Source organism: Halyomorpha halys, unplaced genomic scaffold (assembly GCF_000696795.3).
Source record: "Halyomorpha halys isolate HHAL.00 unplaced genomic scaffold, Hhal_1.1 Scaffold1050.1, whole genome shotgun sequence".
NCBI classification, from domain to species: Eukaryota; Metazoa; Arthropoda; class Insecta; order Hemiptera; family Pentatomidae; genus Halyomorpha; species Halyomorpha halys.
Genome location: NW_027104662.1, coordinates 349,398 through 374,588, shown reverse-complemented (window position 1 = coordinate 374,588; position 25,191 = coordinate 349,398). Strand labels below are relative to the sequence as shown.

The following is a 25,191-nucleotide window of genomic DNA, read 5'->3' as shown; positions in this document are numbered from 1 at the left end:
AGATGTCTATCTCAAACACCTGCAGAATTCAGATTTGTACCTTAATAAATTTCAGAACATCGCTAAAACCAAAAGTGGATCAGATTTCTGTCAAGATGTATTTAAAAAAATCTTTTAATTTAAAAAAAATAAATTTGGCTCCAGGGATTAATACTTTATAAATATAAGAAAATATACATGTATGTTTTTATGAGCAGAAAGTGTCTCACAATTACCAGCCCCCCTTTTCCACACATTAATTACAAGCATAAAATTACACTCGGGACACCTGTGTAAAAAATTTTTGTGTGAGACAGTTCGCCCACTTTTAATTGTCTTAATAATTATTTATATTAATTTTTTTACAAAAATGTAAATATTGATGCATAAATTTTGAATATATCAAGGATGTATAACTGAGTATTTATTTATGCCAGATATACGAAAAAGAATAATTCAGTTTTTAATGTTTTCTCTAAATCAGCTATTCTGCACCACTGTGCAGAGCTATGAGCCAACAAGTTTCAGCTCTGTGAGGAAACTTTCTTTTATTGATGGAATAATGGGCAGATACAAATTCCGGAAGGTATTTTGAAGTACGGCGTACTTCAAATGGATATTCTTGAAAATTTGGAATTTTTGTTAGACTATGGAACGAAGCACACGGCATTGTATATAAACATGTATTGTAAGATGAAAGCCATTGAAAATCAGTGAGCCTTTGTGAAACGATCTTCGCTAAGGTATGACATGAAAATAAAAATGAACTCAAATAAAAAATGTATTATGAGTGAAATCATCTTCCAGATAAATATTTGAAGATGGTCAGGGTTGCGGTCAAAAAAATAACAAATAGTTTAAAACTATTTTAATGTCCGACGTTTTGTCGCGTGTTGCGTTGAACAGCAACCTTTCGCTTTGAACAGTCCTGATGAAGCCCTGTAAACTGGGGCGAAACGTCAGACATTAAAATAGTTTTAAACTATTTGTTCTGTTTTTGACCGCAATCCTGATCATCTTCAAATATTTAAATTTTTACGGTCAACTACATATGCATATACATCTTCCAGATAGTTTGAATGAAATTTTGTAGGTACCTCCAGAAAGGTTTTTATATTGTTTAAGAAATAAACGTTTTTATCTCAAATTATTAAATTTGGTTTAATTAAATAAATATAAATTTCAGTTAATAAAATAAGTTTGCATGTGTGATTTAAAAGTTATTTTTTCTTTTAATGGTTCTCTAAAAAAAATGTAAAATATAGTAGTTATATTCTATCTCGTCATTCATGGTTAGTTTCAATGTTAACCCCATCTTATCAGAAATTAATTAATAAACTTTAAGGTTCAAAATATTTATTTAGAGTGGATGGCATGTTAGCCCAAACGTAGAGTAATATATTTATAAATTAAAATTAGAGAAATAATTGTGCATTTAAATTTTTAAAATTGCTATCATCTTAAATAAATTTTATATAAAATTGATATATTCGTAAGTTGTGAAAAAATATTTTTGTGTTCGGATAAGAAAAACTGATATTTCATCAGTCTTATTTCACAAGATAGACCGATTGAAATATAATTGAAGTAACGGATACAAGTAAATAAAACTAAAATATAAAATTTAATATAAGATTAAAAAATAGTACATTACCAAGTTAGAAAATTTTAACAAATTGAAGTCTGCATTGGTCGTCAAATGGTTACTAGCACTAATGCCAACTACAATTAACTAGTTTAATAAACTTTCTAAGATATATATTTTTATTGGTATTTTATGCAACAACAGGAAAATAAATTTGTATATATCAATCTTTAATATAAATCAAGCTTATATATCTATATATCAAGCTTTAATTTAAATTTAAAATAATTAATTTATAAATACAAGTAACTGGTTCATGAATATTTTTATAGAGTGAGTATTCTAGACTGCAGTGCCAATCAGTTGTTATTCCCGCCTATATGATAACCACAAATTAGCAATGGAAGAATATTAAAAAGTTCTATCTGATGAGTTCGTGATACACAAAACTGTAACACCAGGTAAAAAATTATTCTTATAAATTTATGTAAAATACCCATTTCCAATACTGATTTCGACAGTGAAGCATAAGATTTTATAAACTATTTTTTGTTGCAATGATATCCATTTCTTATATTATATCGCTGCAAATTTAATTATTACTCCTTTCCATTAGTACTATAATGTAGTACTTATTATTGTTTCCGAAAATTTAATTGTTTTAGACAACTTTTAATTTTCAACCAAAAACTTACATATTTCGGGTTTTAATATATTATTATCCAAAATTAAGTTTTCATTAATATTTTAATCATAAATAAGTTTTCAAAAAACCATTGAATCTTGAAAGCTAACTAATTATTTATTGTTCGAAAAAAAAAAAAAATCCATTACCCTATACAGAAATATAAAGTAATATCAGTTTCTAGGATTCAAGAATGAGTCATTGTTGATAGTAGCGCTACTAACGGAGTTTATTGCGGCTTGAGGTTGTAATATTGTTATCTTTCTAAAGGCGATTTATTTAAAATGTTGAATCGGATATAAACGATAACTTTTAATCAGAATTCAGGAAATCAAAATGTTTCCCGAACCTGACGACTTTGGAGTAAACTTTTATGAGCTATTCAGAGTAATTCCTGAATTAAAGTAAGTAAGATGATCTCATCCACCCAAAAAATCAATATTCTATTTTCTATACCAACAGGTCGTGAAATTATTACTAAATAAATTATTAATATTTATTTTCTGACATTGTATGATATATGTAATATTAATATTTATAGTATTTTATTTAATTTTTTACATATAAAATAACATGTACAATAATTTATCAATAAACTAATGGACATAATGATTGATAGGAAAAAAATAGAATGGAAAAAACACAAAAACCACAAATCTCTCAAGGGGAAAGAAAATCGAAAGCCTAAGGTAATTTTACAGTTGATGTTTTCTGTGAATATTTCAGTCATTTTGAAAAATTAGTAATTGTAAATTTTTTCCTTAGCTTGAAATTGTTGGAGAAGTAACTCCAGAAATTGAGATTGCTGGAAATGCTTCAAATTTTGCAGTTTTCTCCACTGTAAGACTTGCAGTCCTTGAAAGATGGATAAAAGAAGCTAATGATTTATACCTTACATCATCTAGCAGTGCTCCACCACAGTCATCTTCAACTTATGACAGTGAAGAAGAAACTTCCCATCCTGCACCACAACCTCCGAAAATCCCTAAGGTATATATGTTTTAAATTATATTTTATTTGGATAAATTTTATAAACCTTCTTGTTTTATTGAATATCAAATTCTTCTTTAAATACGTAGATCTCAGATTGGATCTTCCAATTGTTTTCTTACAATTAATTTGTCTCTAATTGATTTTTTGTTTTATATATTAATAATTTTTTATATTATATTAATAATTGTTTTATTGTTAAATTTTGTAGACTTACCAAATCATTTAGTCAATTTACTGTTATTTGAATATACCATTCTATGTAATGAGTTTTGGGGGCAGGAGGGGGGGGGGGATGTACAATATTTTATAAATCTGTTATCAAGGTAAAAAGATTAACACCTAGTTTTCTTTTTTTCTGAAATAACAGCTTCCATTAAGCAAGCAGTAAGTATTCTTTTCAAATAAGTAATGAGTTTTAAAAAACTATTTGCTTCCCCTTAAGCAATTAGTAGGTGCTGATACTGATAAAGGAATGTCAGTAAGTGGACCACTAAGTCCTTTTTGACAACCTTGGTGGCTACATGGAAGTTACTGCCCTGTGCTATCCTGAATGAAAGTCTCAAATTAATTTTATAGGATTACCTCAAAATAGAGATTAACTGCACCAGATGAGAATCGAATACACTAAATTGGACACTCCGGGACCCTCACCCCAGCATGCTCATCTATCACATCCTCACTTTTAGTAAATTAGGAGTTTTTATCATTTTATATTATTAAATTCTACTTGTACATTTGTTTTAGATTGTTGGTGTTGGACTAAGAAGTGTTTTTGAATTAATACGAGAAAGTAGAACTAGTTATCCTGCTTTGTGTACCAAAGCTTTGAGTGCACTTTTAGATGTTGTGCAGGGACATCAACCTGAAGCTTTAAAGCTTGAACCACCAGAAGTTGTTGGTAAGCTTATAACACTTTGTTTAGTTTTATGATAGCATCATGAAAATCTTTGTTTGAAAACATTTTTGTGTATTTTTTGCAGAACCACTCATGGAATTACTTCTCGAGCTAGCTACGATGTCTCATGAAGCTACTAATGATGCATCACATCTTACATCAGTTGCATGCTCCTGCCTTATTGCTCTCGTAATTGCAAGAGGAGATACTGGAAAACTACTCAGTGCACTTGCTGCACTGCTTATGTGCCCTCACTTTCTTGCTGTTCAACCAATTCATGTAATATTTAAAAACATTTTTGGAGTAGCTTTTGAATTAAATGTAATCTACTGTATAAACCTTTTTTTTTCTCCATCCTTTTTTTTTTTTTTTTATATATATATAAGTTTATTAGATAGATTATTGAACATATAGCAAACCAATATTGATCATCAGTGTACATGTATTTCCTGAAAATCAGACAAAGGAAATTATTATTTTATTTATTACATTTAGCTTGTGGTATGAGGAATACAAAAAGTGTTGAAGGGAATTTATTCTATAAGTTATATTATGGTAATTTAGTGAATCCCTCATCTTTTTATTAACGATCCTTTTTTGTGGGGGAGGGTTAATTGAAATCAAGGCATTAATTTTTTTGTACTATCTTAAGTAAGGTACTGAATGAGCTTTGTAATGACAGTCGTGTAAAGCTATACCGTTCATTCTCAATAAAAGCTCAATTATATCCCCTCAAAAATAACCACATGAAACATTTTGAGAAAATTCAAAGAAGAAAAAAATGTGATAGTCTGTCACAGCTGTTATGATTGCCATAGCAGATCTGAGCTAAGAACACACTTTTGAATCATAAATTTCAAAATTTAATTTATTACCAATCCAGTGGTAATGATGATCCACATGATTGGTTTGTGGTAATGATGAATAATAAGAATTTTATTCATTTACATTGTAAAAATGGTTAGCACTCAATAAGACATATTATATGATATTTTTTATTGAGGACAAGTAAAGGAAAGTTAGCAAATATGGAATATAAATTTTAAAATACCAGTAACAGGTATTTTTTACATAATTAATTTGAAAAGAGCATTGTTTGATAGTCAAATTTTCTGCTTAAAGCAATTTTTTTTTAACTTCTTATAGATAATACAAACCACAATTATTAAAACAGAAAGGTACAAATGAACTAATGATTATAAAACACTTGTCAATTCTTTCCATTGTTAAAAGGGTAAAACAAAGAATTGTTTTCTTTTTTAACCCTTAAAATACTAACTTTTGGATAAATAAAATCTAGAATATATAATAAATTCAAACCATGAAATTAATCTTTAAATTTGATTATTTTTAAGTTAATAGTAACATCAAAATTCAATATTTTCTTCAGAAGCATCTGAGGTCTTCAGCTTTCAAAATCACACAAGAAAAATTAGGAACATTGTTAAATTGCAGGCATTAAGAAACTGAAAAATTATTAACCTTCATTAAAATTATAATAGTAGTATATTTTTATAAAATAATCAATATGTTTTGTTCTTGAGGAACTAGTTACAATCAAAGTCATCAATTTAAAATTTTCATCGTATTCACACAGAAACAGGTGTCAGGTTCTCTCTGGATTGGATATATGATGTAGATGGGTTACAGTATTTTTTCCATAAAGTCTGTCATGAATCATTTAGATACCTCTTTTGGAAGTTTTTTTTTGTTTGAATACCACTGGCTATTTTTGTTCTTTCTCAAAAAATATTCAGTTTAAGTTTGATTATTAAGATTTGTATTCTTCAGGCATCTGAAAACATTTACAACCAAAAAGGTTATCATGTTTGTCGCATACATAAGGTTTGGTGGGAATTCCCCTCCTTTGGTCAGTAGTGTATTTTTTCCTATGTCACAGGAAGTGGGATATTACGCCATTTTCCCTCTCGCAGCCCAATACAATTAAAGTAGTGTATGTGAGAAGTTCTTCCTATTATTTTACAAACTGTTTTCTTTTTGTTCAACGGCCAATGAAATTGTATCTTTCGGCCGATTGGCACAGGCAAACATCTGCGAAAACCAGATGTTTGCCTGTACCAATCAGCAAATTTTTTTTTAATAATTTCTCTATTCAACGAGGTGTTGTCGGGCATTTTTTATGTTTTTTCCTTAGAATTAAGATGTTTTATTTTCATCGTGAGTCTTGTTTTTCTATAGTTGAACCGATTTCATTAAGTGCTATTTTACTTCCAACCTTCCTCTTTTGATCTGCTTTCTTTGCTTTTCAAGATAATTTTTCCTCAATTCGAGGTTATTTTTTCTTGCTTCACCTTGCTTTCTTTCACATAAGTGATCAGATTTAAGTCTGTTTAGAGGAGTAGCAAAAATCTATTAAGGAAAAAAATAAGAGAGGATTTAAAAAATTACAAAACAATTATAGAATAGTTGTTTGAATTGTTCAATGAATTGAACCAAGGTCAATTCCATATCAAAATTACTATAAAAATAAGTCTTTTATTATTTTAAAATTTACAACTTATTTAGATTTACACAGTATACAAAAAAATGTACATACATGAACAGTTTTACAACTTTATCCAAAAAATACAATTAGATTACGTTGATACATTTTAGTTAATAATATTATTTTTAAACATTTCCATTACTAACACCCATCCTCATTATCCCAAAAAATAATAAATTCGGCGGTATAGGGAGTGATATATGGTAATGAGAATTCATTGTTTAAGAGCCGTAAGATTCCTATTTACACTAAGACCTTCTGTTAAGCTATTCCAGATATCTGGAATATTACATCATGATAAAGTAGCAAGTGAACCAACACATGCATTAAGGAACCAACGAACATAATTGTGAAATGGTGTTTTGTAAGCTATCAGTAATTTTTTCAAGAATTTTCATTATGCAATATGAACTCAAGGCTCAGAATTTTTCTCTATCGCTATCATATATAGATAGAGCCTTGTATTTTTATTGTGAAATAAAAAACTTACTGATGTAGTTTATTAAACACCACAAAACGAAATGTTGGTTGATACTCCCTTGCTAAAAATAAAACATTTAAAACTAATAAATAACTAATCTATCACATTAAATTGTGTATGGTTTCCATATATCAATCTATTAAATAATTGATGTATATATCTATAGTAAATTTGATTATCTAAAGTTCATTTATGTAGACATATATTCTATGGAAGAATAAAGGTGCAATGTGTCAGTGAAAAAAAATCTTAAAATTAAAACAAATCCTTTACTCAAGTTTTTACGTTTTTTCTCTGACTTATTGAGGTATTTCTCCATCGTCGAGAAGCTCCTCTGTAAATAGTATAATAACTTGAAATTAAAATATTGTTATAAATAATTACAATATGTTAATTATTTATACAAATATTTGAATGTTAAGTTATAATACTATTTATAGAAGAATAATCTGAAGATGGGAAAATATCCTGAAATGTTAATTGAGAGTTATCCAAAATAAGGTTTATAGCATGGGCAAGTAGGTTGTATTGGGTAAGAAAAATAGTATGTGTAAGTCTTGAGTGAAGTTTTTATTTTGAGCTAATACTATGAAATTGGCAGTTTATCTCTGAATTTTGATCAGATTTAAGAAATATAGCTTAAGATAACCGAATGAAGAGTGGAAAAAATTGGTTTTGTACATTGTGCTAATAAAGATATTTATTTACTGTAGATGACACGTTTTATAAGTCCAATTGTTTTCTGTTCAAATCTTATAGTTTACCTATCATTAGATATTGATTAGTTTTTTAGTTTAATTTTATAACTAAAAAAATATGGAAAATTTGTTTTTTACATGAATTCAATTTTTATTTCTTTTAAATGAATAAATATTTTTTAGCTTGCTAAAAATTTAAATCTTGAGAGCTAGTAGTTTGAATTTTTTTTTTAACAATATTTTCTATTACATTCTGATATCTGAATTTTTTTTGTAATGGGTTTTAAGGACAGTCTTATCATTTTTTATACGTATTTCTTTATCCATGAAATTGGTTAGTTTTATATACTTCATATCCTTTATATTTGTTTATTTTAGCTGCTTGGTATCTAAAGGTTGATTTGTTCTAATACCTTATATTAAAATTAACCAATTTTATCTTAGAATTGTGGTTAGAAATGATTTATTTTAATGCATTACACCACCCAATCTTCTTTCCCCATCCTGTTGTCTAAGTAAGTCTTTTTTGGTATTTTTGTTTGTCACTTTTGAAAGAATGCAGCTCATTCAATCAGGAACAATTTTACTTATCCAACTATATTGGTTTTCTTCTCATTATACTCATTTAATGACTAAAATTGATTATTTAAAAAAAAATAATGTGGTATTGACACATCTAATTCTATTTATCCATTATACTCTAACTCTATCTGAGATGTAGTCCATTTACTTACATTACAATATATATGAATGGAATATGGTCCGGGTGCGGTAAAAAAAAAACTCAAATAGTAGATAATTATACTATTTTAGGCTCAATAAAATAGTATAATTATCTACTATTTGAGTTTTTTTTACCGCACCCGGACCATATTCCATTTATCTATACACACGGTCAATCAATAATCTTCCAGTATGTTACAATATATAGTTTTAAAATCAAAATAATAAAAAAATAATGAACATTGGCAGTCCAATATGTTCCTGATCAAATCAACATCTTGTACAATTGTTGGTCTAGAACAGTACTTCCTTACCAAGTTCTGAACTCAAGACCCTTCATGGGTTTAAATGGTTCAGGTTTTTTAAATTAAATTGCTTGTTTTTTTTTTTAAAGGTATTGTCATGAATAATATGTAGAATAAATATCAATGGTTTGATTTTATATTTGAGGTTTCATATTTATAAATACCTCATTAAAATTCATTTAAAGAGTTAGTTTGTCTGATCATGCTAATATCAAGAACTGCCCATCCGATTTGGAAAATTCCTCCTGTGTTAGATAGACCTATAAATAGATTTTGTTAGACTTTAGGCTATATAGCATCATACTACAACCAATAAGAACAAACCAGTAGACATATGAAAAGCTTGAATATTTATGTGGCCGTAATCTTGCCTTGCGGATGCCTATGAATTTAAGATTTTTAAATATAGTTCTTCTAATATGAGATATGCAATTCTTCTAAAATCAGATATGCAATAAGGCTGAGTTTGAGAAATTCCAATCGGCTACTTGAATGAAGAATTCATGGTTTAGTAATCTAAACACCTCCATTTACCTTACCTATCTTTTCTCTGTTATAATTGCCATTAGTTTTTGTTTATTTTTTACCAGATGCAAACAATTCCCAGTAGATCAGTTATTTAATTCATACATGGTTTATTTTTTATTTTTTTCAGATGCCCAACATTCTTGGTTCACTTCAAAAAAGTGTCCTAGGAGTTATACTGGGCAAAACAGTTGCTCCAGATTGGATAACTCATGGAGTTCCCCACTCATCCTTACTATCAACATACCAAATACTTCATCCAGGTATTAATACTATTTGAGTTGGCCTTGACTGATCTTTATAGTTCAAATTGTATTTTTAGAAAGCAATACAAATGATTAATTTCCATCAGCTGTATTTATTTGATGTCTGGTCACATTAATTTGAGGGACTTGGTTATAAAACATGGTATGTGAGCATTTATTGTAAATTACAGTTTTAGGCTTAACTGTATTTTTTAGGGCTGATTTCATAGATTTTTGAAAGAATGTTCTGGAAAAATATACTTTTAAAAGAGTAATTTTGGTATTAAATCATGGTAAGTAACTCAGCATACTCAGGCAGGCAATGGAAAAGTGCTATGATTATAACATAGACCTACATCTACTATTCGGATGGACTGTATGGACTTTAAAAAAAGCATATGACAATGTGCACCGAATGGTACTTTTGAAAGCTATGGTAAAGATGTGTATACCGAAAAAAAAACTGGTTAGGCTTGTAAAAATTACTCTAATGAATACTACCTGCCAAGTTAAGCTTGGAAATTTGCTGTCCCAGGAATTTTATGTGAAGAATGACTTGAGACAGGGGAATCCTCTGGCCCCTCTTCTTTTTAATATAGTATTAGAAGTAGCTATTTGTTCAATTCGAACTAATCCAGGAGGGACCATTTACAATCGACTGTCTCTACATTTAACATATGCAGATGATGTATTCATTGCCACAAGAACCCGAGGATCATTAAAAGGAACATTCCAGGAATTCAAAGAAGCTGCATATAAATTGGGCCTTAATGTGATTGAAGGTAAGATGGTGTACATGAAAAGTTCAAGAAAGGATAAGTAAGAGAATAGCAAAGTGACGTTCAGAGACCACAGATTCAGTTCTATTCACCTTTTTTAGTACTTGGGAAGCCTGGTTAAAGGTGACAAAAAGTACAGAGTGAAATAGAGGCCAAGATAGGAGCAGGAAATAATATTGAAATTTAGAGCTCTCTAAAAGAATGAGAGTGGTCATTTACAATACCATCTTAAGGTCAATTGTGATTTATGGAAGAGAAACATGGCCCTTGACTAGAAAAACAGAACAGATGTTCGACTCTTGGGGGAAAAGATATGGGGAGGAGTCTTGGAGAAGAAGAAAGAATGATGAGCTGATGGATTTGTTCGGGAAACCCAGCATTGTGGCTTTAGTCAAAAGAGCAAGAATAAGATGATTAGGACACATTGAGAGGATGCCCAATGAAAGGATACCCAGAAAGATGGTTTATGGCTAACCAGATGGTAAATGGAATATAGGACATCTCTGGATCAGATGGCTGGACAATGTGGAGGAGGATTTGAAGCTTTTGAATGTTGAAAGATGGAAGATGAAAGAAAGATACCGTGTAGATTGGTTGGCTGTGGTGGAGGATGCCTTGGTTCTTGCAGGACCGGAGTGCTATAATAATAATAAGGGACTCCTGATTTTAAGTAAAATATTATAATTAACAATATTTTAACATTGTGAAAGTTTTACTTTTTTCAGTTACCATGTTATATCACTGACTACCTCATTTGTTCTTTGCAGTATAGTAATAATTTTTATATTAATAATATTTATTGAGAGAAAGGAATTGAAACATGTCTAGTATGTATGTATGCACAAAAACTAAAAAGGTATATATATTTTTAAAATCCAGTAGAAGGCTGTTTTAAAACATAACTCAGAGTTATATGTCAATTTAATTTGATAAATTCTGAAAATTTTTGGAACTATTTAAAATTCTGCTCTACTTATTAAGATCATCAAATCTGTATTAACAGTCCTCTGGATTTTATTAGTATTTACAGGAAAACTTTACTTCAAAATATATTAGTTTTTGTCTCTGACTATGAACCATTATGACAAAGGGTTGAAGAATCCTTTAAGAATGATTTAGGTTAGGAACAATGTTCTCTGACTCTCTCATAGATAATAAGTACTGACTATATTCCTATTAATAAGTAGTGGATCGTTTCTGAAAATTTAAACTCAGCAAAATATGTAAAGCACCCAAAAATAAATTGAGATATATGTGAAAAAATTAGTCCTTTTATATAGTTTCTAACTATTGTTAATATTTATTAAATCAACCAAAGTTTTTTTAAGTACAAAACAATACTAACAATGTTTAGAATAATCTAATTAAGAATTATGCATAGTTTATATTCTCTGTTTCGCTTTTAAATTTATGTATCTTGAATTTAGTTTATAGTTTGCCCCTGGTGATAATTGAATGAATTTTTCATTTGAGAAACACCTCATCTCATTTTTTTTTCCAAAGTTGAGTAGATGAGGTGTTTCTCAAATTACTGATTCAAATATATATATGTTTTATATCTTTATTATTTATTTATTTGTATGTCTGATTAATTAATTTTTACTAATTATCTTATATTAAAAGTATTGTAGAAACATAGGCTCATCAATTTATGTCACAAATGATTTATCCAACAAGTTCTTATCCACTCTAACAGTTTTGTATTCTGCCATTGAATACTACTTAAATTTACACCACCGATTGAGTTATAACATGAACTTTTAACACAAGCACTAATATCTATGCTCAATCCATATATTCCACTCCAAGTACTATCAAGATGTCATGATTTGATAAACAATATATGCAATAGTTATCATTATCATAATTGGCGAGTCCACCTGTTACCGAGCATGGGCCTCCTGTAGTAGCTTCTGCCTGGCTATCCTGTCCTCTGCTTGCAACTCTCCAGTTTCGGGTTCGCAGAAGGACCCAGGCATCCGTTGATATAGTGTCCGACCATCTCTTCTGTTTCCATGTAATTGCCTGGATAGGGCATTTTTTGAGATATTATCACCACACATCTTCGCTACATGACCCAACCATTGGAGTCTACCCACCCTTATAAACTTGACATCATTGTCTCCATACAAAGCTGATAGCTCCGCATTCTTCCTTCTTCTCCATACATTGCTCTCTTTAACAGGTCCAAATATTTTTTTTCAGAATGGACCTCTCGAAGACCAAGAGTCTTGCTACATCAGCGTTAATGAAGGCCCAAGCCTCTGATCCGTATATGCTTTCAATGTCAAGGACCATCAAATTGTCATAATATGATAAATAATATATCCAATAGTAATAATAAAACTAATTAATCCATTTTTTTTGTTTTGTTTTTTGCTGTAATCTCATATTTCTTTTAAATGGAATGTTTTTTATTGAATTTGTTGGCTGCTTGTTAGCTCTGGATATGAAGTTCAATATTTTGTATTCAAAATAAAAATTCTGCCAATGTTTCTGTAAAAACTAATTTGCTTTAGACAATCTTGAAGTACACATGAGTTCTATATTAAGTTATATTCCATTAAAAACGTTATTACCTAAGATGACAAAAGACCATTTTTTATCCAAGGTTGAAACATAATCAAGACATCTTCTTTTTTTTTTTGTCTTTTTTTTTTTTTTAAAAAGTCCTATTAAAGTTGAACATATTGAATAGAATGAAAACATTATGTGTTAAAATTGTATGTAAGGCTGCACCATAGTTTCCAATCTAGATAATATATATTTATTTATTTTTGGAAGTAATAATATAGAGTTCTTTTATTACTATTTTTATTTGTGTTTCAAGAACTAAGATCATCAGGACCTTGTGAAAATGAGAAAGCAATGTCAAGTGATGGAAAATATTTGTACATACATACAAGCTGTGGCTTATTCAAGGTTGGTTCTGGCTATGGTGGTACTCTTAGAGGCCATGTTTATGCACAAAATATGGATTATTTTCCTGGAAAAACTGGTTGGCTTGGATATGCAAATGTTCGTAACCTTTTTTTTTTAATCAATCTTTCATTTAATTCATTTTTATCAATGTTATAACTTATTTATTTGTGATTCATTTTATTATTTTTATTAAACATTCAATTCTCCTTTGGCACAATTACACTCGCTGCTATGGTTATTTTCCAACATATTTCAATATTTTAATCAATGTATATTCTGTCACTCTCCTACTCTATCCTGCTAAATTATAATAGTTATTTGTGGGTTCAGGGTAAATCTTTTTTTTGTGATATAGGTTTTGAAATTGTTGCCTTTATTTATGATTCAGTCAATTATATTAATTTTTAAAAAATCTGATTTTCATTTAACAGGGTAAGCTATATTTCCGCATTATAAGATCTGGAGAGAGAGGTGAACTACTTGAAATCAATCGAGATAATCTTTCTGTCAAAGAAGTTGGACGGGTGGATTGTCCAGGTGTCATGTTTTCTGATGGTGATCATTTAGGAATTGTAACACCAAGTAAAGAGGTAATAAAATTACTCTGTCAATATGTATCTTTAAATAATTGTGATTTGAACTGAGCAGCTAATTTTCCAATTATACCAGCACCTACTTACCAACAGTAATTATCATTATGAGAAGTTAGACTTTATCCTCTATTTATAAAATATTATATTAAATCAAATATTTTTCCCGCTGTTGTTTTTAAAATAAGCTGAATATGTAAATAAATAATTTTAAATGTAACATCAGGTACTAAATAATCTGACTTGTAAAATGATTACGATAGTACATCCCTAAAGGATAATATTAATAAAAAGTGAATTAGAGCCTTGGAGAAAAAAAAATAACTCCTAAAATTTGTTTAAAAAAAAATATAATAATAATAATAATAATAAAAGTATGAATATAATATATTCATATTTATGAATTATGGCTAAAGATAAGAAAACATCTGTTTAAAATGATTGGAGGACTTCTTGGGTAGGAAATTGTTGATAGGATTTGAAAGTGGGAAGGGTATTGGAGCAGTGGATGTAAAAAAAAACAATGGATGTCCATTTAGAGGACGATCGGATAAGAAAAGATTTACAGATAACTTTGGTTTGATATTGAATGAGATTGGAGATGTATGATGAAAGGTGGGATTGAATTTCTTGGTAGAGGAAGGATACCAGGTGATACTTATAACCATAGAAAGGATAAAGCAACTTCAACTCTTCATATAATCCTGAGTAAGGATCCCAAAGATGGATCATGGTTAGCAGATTATTAATCATTTTAGTTCAGCCTTAAGATCTACAGTCCACCCATATCATCTTCTGTTTAAGGTATTTATCCAAATCATAAAAATATTTTGTTGCCAATTTTTCATGTATTCTTATAGTCTATCTATGTACTTGTCTGTTAGATGTAACAGTACTTATAGGTAGAGGTATCAGTAAAAAGAAAATATATATTTTTTAAAAATGATTATAAGTTTCTTTTTATTATTTTTAAAATTATCTACAAACTAAATTGTTTATTATTATTTCAGGATGGATTTGTTGTACGTAGTATTAATCCTTCTACTACTCCTTTTACTTACATAAATGAGCTACCTTTAAAATTAGCTCGTAAATGTGTTGTTGCATTTGGATATGCTGTTTTTGATGAAGAAACTTCACTGCATGATCTGAATACTGGTGTTGAAGAAGAAACATCTAGTGTTGTCTCTGGCAAAGAATTTTCTTTAATTAGAACTACCACTGGAAAAGTTAGTTGTCGTAAGCTGCAAATGAAGCATTTATTTCTTTTTTTAATGTTAATTATTCTTGGAAATTTGTTGTAGGTTTTGTTTAGTGGTAAGGCAAGTAGTCTTGGCTTTAAGCAGGGTGGCAAAGGAAGTTTTGGGAAATGGTCAGAACTCGTCGTACCAAAAGGTCCAAAAATTAGTCAGGTAGTTGCTGGTCATGATGGTCTTCATGCTGTCTTGGTTGCAGAAGATGGCAGTGTTTACTTCGTTGGAACTGCTAGAAGAGGAGAGGATGGGGACCACAGTAATAAGTTTAATAATCCATTCTCACTTATTTTCTAAACTTGAATATCAGTATCAAAAGGAAATTTTATTGCAGGTAAAGTTCGTCGTCAGCCTAAAGCAGTGAAACCTAAGAAAATTATGAAAGTAGAAGGCTACGTAATTATTAATGCTGCCTGCAATAACGGTACAACTGCACTAGTGACCAAGGACGGGGAACTATTCATGTTTGGAAAGGACACTTCTCACAGTGATCCTAGCACTGGTACATGAAATCAATTTATGTTTTAAATACTTGTCAAATAGGGCTTATTTAATAAAAAAAATTAATATAATTTAATAAATGTATAATAAAAAATATTTTTATTATTATAATAAATTGATTATATTTATATACTGACTTAACTATATCCAAACATGATAGTTTTAAATTTAGTATTATTTAAATTTTCTATTACAAGAAAAAGTTTGCATCAATTTAAATAAAAACATCGTAATTAACACCTCAAACAACATATTAGTTAATATGTTAACAACATGAGTTGCTTATTTGTTTTATTTACAACTTTTCTTTTATTTGAGACTTAGGAAAGGTGAATATCCTGCTAAACATATTTAAGTTTATATTTTAAATTTTAGTAGTAAGTATCTATAATAGACATATTCTGGGTTTTAGGACTTGTCACAGATTTAAAGAATTTGCACATAACTCAAGTCGCCTTAGGTAAGGCTCATGCAGTAGCTGTCACCAACAAAGGTCATTTGTATACATTTGGTATTAACAATAAAGGGCAATGTGGAAGAGAATTTATACCACAAGTAAAGGAAGGTATTTTCATTTTATTATTATTTTTTTTTTTTTACATTCATTAACTTAATATGTTTTTATAAATGGCAATTTCTCCAAAACAAAACATTACTTAGTTTATAAAATTTCCATACATTTTTATATAATTATTTTAGCTTTATATGCTATAAGGATAATCTTTAGATGGTTGTTCATGTTAAAAGCATAAAACACCTAGGTCAATAGCTCCAAATCCCAGTCTATTTAGTTCATAACCTCAGTCTTTTATTATTTATTATTCTAATACCTGATGTAGAAGTTTGCAGTTAGAGAATCCGTGGAGCTATGTTAGGTTATTTAAATTTCTATCTGCTGGATTTATGCATGTGGGATTGTGGAAGTTAGTCTACTTCTTACCTGATGATTGGATTAGAAAAAAATCAAGAGTGTAGCCAGATTAAGATATGCTAGTAGATATTTGATAGATGTTGTTAATTCTTTGAAGCATTAAATCAGGTGTACCTTGACTGACTAGATGAAAAACTGACAAATTTGAGATCACATTGTAAAAGTTGTATTAACGAGAGGAAAAACCTTTTATGAGATATGAATAAAACTTAAATGGACAAGTACTTTAAGATTAGATTTCCAGGTAGAGTCTGTCTTAGCTGAGTTTACCAATAATAGAAGAAACTTCATACGGTCTTACCCCACTTAAGTGCTTTAAACTTAAAATCTTTCATGCTGAAGGAAATGTTATTTTTCTCTTTTTATTATTGAAATTTTCCTTGCGGCATGGTATTTTTTAATTTTAATTCTGATTAGTAAACATTGGAAATCAATTGGGAAGAGTGATTGATGGGAATAATGTTGGATTAGTGTGAATCTCTTCTCACTCTCTACCACCTCTGTAGCAAATTCAGGTTAGATAGATTACTTTTTATTGTATCTCTCTACAATTAGTTGAAGAATTCAGGCATGGGAATATTAATTGACGAAAATAGAAATCATTATATAACATAAATTTAGAATCTTATTTCAAACAAATCAATCGACATACATGCGTAGATCTTAAATCTAGGGCTGTTAGTAGCCTAGGGAATTGGAGGGTCAACTTTACCTGCCTCAGGACTCAGCAGCAATGCTAGTTCGAATCCGGCCTGGAGGGTTGACTTTTATTTCGGTGGTGGGTTCACAAAATGAAAACTTGAACTCCTACCATGGTTAGAATAGATCGGTTACCTCTAGATAACCTCCCTGTATGTTAGAAATGGCCAGAAAGGGGCTTATAAAAAATAAATTTAAAAAAAGTGGAAAAGGTAATGAATACAATACATTTGATACACTATGGTTCTTAAAAATTATTTTACTTTTAATATCTTTTATCAAATGATTTTTAATAATCTTTTTATGAAATTCTGTTTTGTCTATATAGCAACTATAGTTGCAATGGAAACGGCTGTTGAAGAAGAAGGAATTGAAGATGAAGAGGCTGAATGGGGTGATGAAGGAGGTGTTTGTCCCCCTGGGCAGCATAAATGGAAGCATGACTTATGTATGGTGTGTACTGTATGCAGGGAATGTACCGGTTATGGAATAAGTTGCCTCAGCAGTATGCGTCCTGATAGAATACCTGGGCAGTAAGTCATTATTTATCAAGTTGCTCTAACAAATTCCAAAAATAAATAAATTGAAATGTATTCATTTTTTATATTCCTAAGGGTTGGTGGTTGTTAATATTGTCCTTATTTTTTAATTTAGTGACTGATTATCCAATGATCACAAGGGAACTTTGTTATCTCTCCTAGAAAAACTTGGATAATAAGCTTGGGTTATTACTAATTCTTTTTCATTAATTTATATTACAGTTCTCTCCTGTAAATACCCAATTATGTTTAACTGACACTCAACATTTGCTAGTTAAAAGTTACTTAAAAAGAAATTCTTAAAAGGAAACAAATTGTAAGTTTATATAACAACTTTGAAACTGCCAGTATGACGACCAAACTTTTTGATAATGTAAACAGAAATATAAATTTATGGAAATAATATTATCAATTGATTGTTTTTAAAAACTTGATACACCTATTATTAACAATAGAAATGAATACTTCTAAATATCTTTTGATTATTCAGGGAATGTGGATGTGGAGAAGGAGACTCTGGTTGTTCTCAGTGTGGTGCTTGCAAATTGTGTGCAAATGGGGAAAGTGTTGATAATTCAGAAATGGCAATATTAGGACCTAGCGGAGCGAGTGACATTGCTGACATGATGAGATTGGATCTTATTTTTGGAGGTAAAGTTTAAATTTATTCACCTTATCTGTAAAAATCAAAAATATTGTTTATTTTTAAAAAGATATAATAATGCAATACATGGTTAAGACTGAAGTGAAAGTGGCATTTTTTTTGTCATCTATAAATATTTATTTTGCCCATTGATAGTGTTAATGTTACAGATAAAAACCAGTATTTTAAAAAATTTCGAAGTGCTAACTGTGAACAGTTTGCACATCTAGAATAGGAAATATTCTTAAACAATGTAAAATTGAAAAGAATGGCATTTAAAATGATGCATCTTCCAGTTTATAAATGTATAAACAGTCAATTATAGTATACTGGTATAAACAGGTAGCTTGATTTAGTATACTCAATTGATTAATTTGAAACTCTGAGAAAGCAAATGCTTGATCAATTCAAAAATCCAGATAGAAGAAAAATGATTAGCTTAGAATATCTTCTTAACTTTTATGTGTCATAGCTATTGAGCTCAAGTCTAAGGTTGTATTAATACAAATTGTTCATGCAAAAACAAAAATCATTGATACAATCTCAATTTATTTAATAATAGTAGCTATTATAAATAAAATAGATGTAGCATCTTATAAAATAATGTTTTAGTGGTTATGAAATTAAAAGAAATTTATTTGCATTATGTCTTGTCTTTGAAAAAACCTAAAAATGATCGATGACTAATGTAAGCTTTTTAACAAAAAGAAAAAACCTCAATGAAATAACTCAAAAGTGTAATTATGAGAAAAAGGATTTCAAAGTTTTTATTAAAACTTATTTTGGCTTACTATCCAACTACAATACTAATATTTAGTTTAACATCTGATTCATTTACATTAGTATTTCATTAAATAAAATTATTAAATAACAATATACTTGAAACTGTATTTTTTTTTTAGATATATTAGTATTGAGTGCGTGTTATATAACCAGGTGGTATGAATTTCAGTTTTCCCACAATTATCTTCTATTTTCATGATTGTATATTACAAACCGTAAATACTCTCAATTAACAAGACTCGCTTTAACCATAATAGAATAATGTTTAATAAATGAACATGCCTGTACTTGTATAAACATTGCACAATGATAATAATGATTGTAGGAAGACCAGGAGGTAGATTCCAAGATCATCTTCAGTACAGATTAGAAGAAAGAAAACAGCGGCAAAGAGCCAAACTAGCTGCAAAACATTCTGCTTTAAAGATGAAAGGTAGTTCCAATAATCGTGTCACGTGTCTTCCTTCTCAGGCAAAAGTTCTCTTTTCTTGCAAAACCTCAATTGCAACTCCATCAACAAGCCATATCAGTAAGTTTGATTTATTTTTTAAATTGAAGATTTTTTTTTAGTATTACTCTTTGTAGTACCTTTCTTTATTTTTAGGAATTCAAAAATTAAATTAACTTTGATCTCTGTTCTTTTGGAAACACTGTTTCCCAGATTTCTTTTTAAAGTTTTTTTTTAATCTATGAATTGATCATTTATTAGAATGTATGATTAATGAATTAATATATGGATTTTTTGTGGAAAAACAAGCTATATCTATGTTTTAAATATTTCATTTATGTCATTGAATATAACTTTAATTTTTAGATATTGAAGGAGTACAGCCTGTTAACAAAGAAGGTGTTGGGAGTGATGTTGAACGGGATGCAAGTAGGGTTACATCTCTGCCTCCAGCTAGAGTGCTTTTACCTACTGAAAGTCCTGTTGTGCAGGTGGTTTGTGGACTCCATCACACAGGTAAATATATGTATATAGATGTTTTAATCTAAACACTTTTATTTGTAGCTTATAGAGTTGTTGAATTTTCTAATTGATATTAAATTTTAAAAAAATTCAGAAGTTTTCTGAAATTTCTCATAAATTGATGTACCATTTAAGTCTATGGCAATACTGCATTAAGATTATTAGAAAAATAAGTAATATTGTTGATCCAATTAGAATTTTTCATATATTAAAATTATTTTTCCAGTTGTGCTTGTTCAAAGTGGTGATGTTTATACATTTGGGAGCAATAGTTATGGTCAGCTCGGTGTTGGTGACATGATGGTGCGAGGGGGTCCAGTTCATGTAAAAGTTCCCATGGCTGTTTCTCTTATTGCTGCAGGCAGTAACCACACTGTTATCATGACTGTAAAAGGCCAAGTCTACACATTTGGAGCTCATCAGGTAATTTATAACTATCTCTCTTAACGTTTTTACCTTATTTTGTCTTGGATCTGACCAAAAATTTTAATGATTGATGTTTTCTTGATCTATATTTGTAGTTACTATTACAGCTAGGAATAGTTATGGATATGTGTTGCTAAATGATTACTCATTAAAAACATTTATTTTTAAAATTAATAAGATAATCTTTGGTTTGTTTGCTTTTAAATATATATTAAAAGGCAATCTCCTTAAGAATTTTTCACTAATATCCTTATAGTGTAAGCATGCTACTTCAAAAAACTCCTTTTATATATTGAATTTGTTGACTACAGTTTTTTAGTAGACACGGCATTGTGCCAGTCTCATTTTCATCATATCTCCTCTAAGTCTAACTAGGCTCTGCACATGAAATTAGCAAATGAGATTTTTTTGGTGATACTAGATCAAAAAATATTAGACATGTTCAAGGGTTCTAGCCGAAAACACAAATATTTTTACATAATTTTAGAAATTTTTCATGTTATTATATGCCACCTTTGTTTTACGTGTATTTAATGGTTATTCTACACCAATTAATTTGTTTTTCCTGTAGAATAAGAACAAAAGATTATTGATGGTATTAAATGAGCTTAGGTGTATAAAAAATTACAAAAGCCGAAAGTCGCTTCTAGTTAAGTATACCAAAAAAATTTTGTTTTGGAAAAATCAAGTTATATTCATTCTTATTGTCTTTTAAAACCCTTAAATAAGAATTTTCATGCAAATCAAAAATTATTAATTTGTGGACTTGATTTTTGGAGGATGCCTTTTTTTCTACCAAAGTCCCTTGTTCACAAAATAAGTTAATAACTCCTCACGAAGTGTAAACACTGGTTTCTGTGTATCACTCTTACTCAATTATACTAATTTATTATGTACAATGAGTTAGAATAATTAATTTTATTGAAAAAAGCATGGGAACCATTAGAGAATAATTAATTTTATTGAAATAAGCATGGAAACCATTAGAATTACTTGACTTGATAGCTATGAAACATCTTTCTATTTACAATAAATTGCAATGACTATTCTAAAAAAAAAATTATTTATAATTTAAAATAAAATCTGTTGTTTTATTTGTGTAGAAAGGACAACTAGGCAGAGGTGAAGGAAGCTGTAAGTCTCGGGAAGGTAGCAGTCGAGGAGGAGCTTGGCAAAGCGTACCAGGCCTCGTTGCTTGGGCAGGACCGAGGTCTGGAAGGCGAGCCACTTGGTGTGGAGCTTCTGGAGATCAGACATTCTTGAGAGTAGATGAGAGCCTAATAAATTCTTCCAGTCTTTCACATTCGACTATTATTGCTAACAAGACTTCTATAAGTGAGCAATATATTTATTTTTGTCATACCAAACCATTGAGTTTGACCAGATTTCATTTAGTAAAATGAATTCAACTGTTTTCTTCGGAAAAAGGATTACATTTAAGCTTTAATTTTGTTTAAATTTAATCAAGGTTTCTTTGGGATTAGTCTAGATTTGGTTCCCAATTTACCAAAAAGTGTGGGGTGGAAATCGATTTTTTTAGTATACATAAATTCATGTTATCTCATCAGATCTCTCATAATTATGAATTCTAATACACGGGGCCATCGTCGGCACATTAAAATAAGTTAATCGTACTTATTTGTGTTTTTCATTGACCGCACCCCCAACCATCTTCTCCTCATTCATCATCCACGGTCAACTATCTCTCATAATTATGAATTCTAATACACGGGGCCATCGTCGGCACATTAAAATAAGTTAATCGTACTTATTTGTGTTTTTCATTGACCGCACCCCCAACCATCTTCTCCTCATTCATCATCCACGGTCAACTATCTCTCATAATTATGAATTCTAATACACGGGGCCATCGTCGGCACATTAAAATAAGTTAATCGTACTTATTTGTGTTTTTCATTGACCGCACCCCCAACCATCTTCTCCTCATTCATCATCCACGGTCAACTATCTCTCATAATTATAAATTCATTTTGTAAAGAAGTGATAGTAGAAATCAAAAATAACAAAAAATTCATGTGGGCCAAAGTCTGATTCTTCACAGAAAAGGAGGAAATTCAAGTTTTGTGTTTTTTTAAACATTACATATTTTGTTTATTAGGAAGTGATCACTCAAAAACTATTTAAGTTGGATATTTCACCATTGGGTGGTTCCTTCCTAGTTTAATTCTCTCTAATTTTGGATAAATTTACTGCTAATTTAACTGGTTAAATTTTCTACTATTTCCTATATATATTTTAAATAACATTGCCTGAAAATAAGACATTTGTCTAAATGATTCATTATTTTTTTCTAGTTTTGGTGCCGAAAAAGAGTGATGAAGACAAATCTTTCAATTGTTTGGTTATCAACAAACGTGATGGAAACTGTTGCAGTTTTGGTGAAGAAAATCAAGTTGATTTTTCCAAAAGCATTGTGTGCTTAGATCCAATTTATAATGTTTTATGGAGGTAACTGATAAATTATTATAATACTATTTCATTCTTCTTTCACTTTAAATGCTAATTTAAAAATGTTAGTACTTTTTTTATTTTTCACCTACATTTCAAAAACTTTCTAGAGCTTCGTCAATATTTGTAGTTAAAACGTTTTAGTTTATTTGTACTTCATTGGCTTAGTTTTTTGAAAAAAATTTGTATCACCCTTATTTAAATCTTGTTTTATTTATCAATATTCTGTATATTCCCTTTCAATATTATTCCCCCACATTTTTATTTTAAAAGATATTCTAGATTAGGAAGCAAGTATAGTAAAATTGTTATAATTATGATTTTTTTTTTTTAGTAATTTTATATTTCAAACTACTTAACTGTGTATTGTTATTTTTCTTAACAGTTATAGAAACGGTCAACTTCTCACTTATAACCAAGTCTGCTCCGAGGGTGGACTTGGATCTTGGTCTCTTCTTTCTGGCCAGCTTGCTTTGCCAACAGTACAAGGGCACACAGTCACCAGATCTCAAGCAGCTCTTCATATTCTAGCAGCCCTAGATACACTAACATCGATTGAAACTGTTTTATCCCCTACAACTGATGAAAAGAGGACTCGACAAGCCCATTCTAAAGTCTACACTAAGGAAGACTTCTCTACTGTTTCAAGATTTGAAAGTAAGCTTTCATTTGAATTTGAAGAGTTTTTTTTTTCTTTTTTTTTTAGAAATGATTTTATACTTATTTTCTATCAAACAAGAAAAAAATATCTATGTCAAATTCACTTTAATTCAAAATATATTTCACCTATTTCATAAAAAATAATTCCATTTTTTCTTATCTTGCTTTATGTATTATATATTAACAATAGGTTAATCTACTTCTTTTTTTCTTTTTTTTTTATGCATAGTAAATTTTACTTCTTCACTACCGAAAATAGGGAAGATTTGTATTCATGCCAGCCAGATATCAGAAAAAAATTATGTCCCCAGAATCGAAAATTTTTACTTCATATTCTATACATCATGGAACAAATTTGATTCCTCGTCTGTTTACTAGTTATTACCTTGTTGATATTATGAAATTCTGTCCTCTACTCTCATTTCTGCCTACATAAACATATTTCTCACTGTACTCATATATTTCAAAAACAACTTGTCCTGTTTTTCCCAAATTTAGCAGAAAGTTTGGGATTTAGTAAAAATTACCTAATATCAATCTACATTTTCCATGAAACATCTATATTTCAAAAATAGATGTCCCATTTGGTCTGAAGTTTAAGGAAAGTGTTTGTTTTTATCTGAAACTTTGTTTAGTTTTAAAACATTCAATAATGCGTCAATGTTTAGATATTTATTACAAAAGTTAACTCACATAATGTGCAATGATATTATGATATGAACTATGTGTTTGAAACTAAACATAACCACTGCACAAATGGCTATGGTACTGTCTGCTGTCACAGCAGTGGTTGGAGTGCTGTCAGGGTGTTGGGTACGTAGGGTCACTATGTTAGTTAGAATACTCAGAGGGTCAGACTTGTGGAACTGAGATTAGCAAGGTTCTACTATGAAATTGAAAGAAGTCTAGAAATGAATTCAGTAATTTTTTTATGAATGCACATGTTTTCTTGCAAATTTTCCATTAGGTCATGGTGGTGGATGGGGATATTCTGGCCATTCGATAGAAGCTGTTAGATTCATGCCCGACACAGATATATTGATAGGTGGTTTTGGTCTCTTTGGCGGCAGAGGGGAGTACACTGGGAAGATAAAGGTAATTTATCATGATTTCTTTAATTCAGGGTTAGAAACACTTTTTATTTCATCATTTTTATATTTCACCCTTTGTAGCTTTTTGACATTGGAACTGAAGGCGGAGAGCAAGAAAATGATGGTGAATTATTGGCTGAAACTGAAGAAATACCCTATGAATGTGGTCCAAGGCAAAAATATCCCATGCTGTTTGAGGAACCAATTCCACTTATGGTTAGTAGTATGAAATTGTGATTGATTTCATTTTTAGTATTAAGATTTCTTTTTGTTTTAATTCTTAGTAGGTTCACAAAATTGATCTATTCTGAATGT

General features: G+C 29.6%; 1 protein-coding gene across 3 annotated transcripts in view; it reads left to right on the top strand.

The window, feature by feature from the left end:
- Window positions 1-2,502: 2,502 nt before the first annotated feature.
- hiw (highwire) overlaps window positions 2,503-25,191 on the top strand; it is a 337,598-nt gene continuing 314,909 nt past the window's right edge. For all 3 annotated transcript variants that reach the window (XM_014432362.3, XM_014432363.3, XM_014432360.3), the window contains exons 1-22: window positions 2,503-2,653; window positions 2,869-2,938; window positions 3,015-3,239; window positions 3,987-4,140; window positions 4,223-4,416; window positions 9,506-9,638; window positions 13,230-13,417; window positions 13,753-13,911; window positions 14,922-15,140; window positions 15,216-15,423; window positions 15,499-15,666; window positions 16,078-16,230; window positions 17,624-17,828; window positions 18,325-18,485; window positions 19,586-19,789; window positions 20,075-20,224; window positions 20,457-20,653; window positions 21,760-21,991; window positions 22,972-23,125; window positions 23,511-23,782; window positions 24,753-24,880; window positions 24,958-25,092. In XM_014432362.3, coding sequence (XP_014287848.1) covers window positions 2,586-2,653; window positions 2,869-2,938; window positions 3,015-3,239; window positions 3,987-4,140; window positions 4,223-4,416; window positions 9,506-9,638; window positions 13,230-13,417; window positions 13,753-13,911; window positions 14,922-15,140; window positions 15,216-15,423; window positions 15,499-15,666; window positions 16,078-16,230; window positions 17,624-17,828; window positions 18,325-18,485; window positions 19,586-19,789; window positions 20,075-20,224; window positions 20,457-20,653; window positions 21,760-21,991; window positions 22,972-23,125; window positions 23,511-23,782; window positions 24,753-24,880; window positions 24,958-25,092 — 3,777 coding nt within the window. In that variant the 5' untranslated portion in view covers window positions 2,503-2,585. The remainder of the gene's footprint in view (window positions 2,654-2,868; window positions 2,939-3,014; window positions 3,240-3,986; window positions 4,141-4,222; window positions 4,417-9,505; window positions 9,639-13,229; window positions 13,418-13,752; window positions 13,912-14,921; window positions 15,141-15,215; window positions 15,424-15,498; window positions 15,667-16,077; window positions 16,231-17,623; window positions 17,829-18,324; window positions 18,486-19,585; window positions 19,790-20,074; window positions 20,225-20,456; window positions 20,654-21,759; window positions 21,992-22,971; window positions 23,126-23,510; window positions 23,783-24,752; window positions 24,881-24,957; window positions 25,093-25,191) is intronic.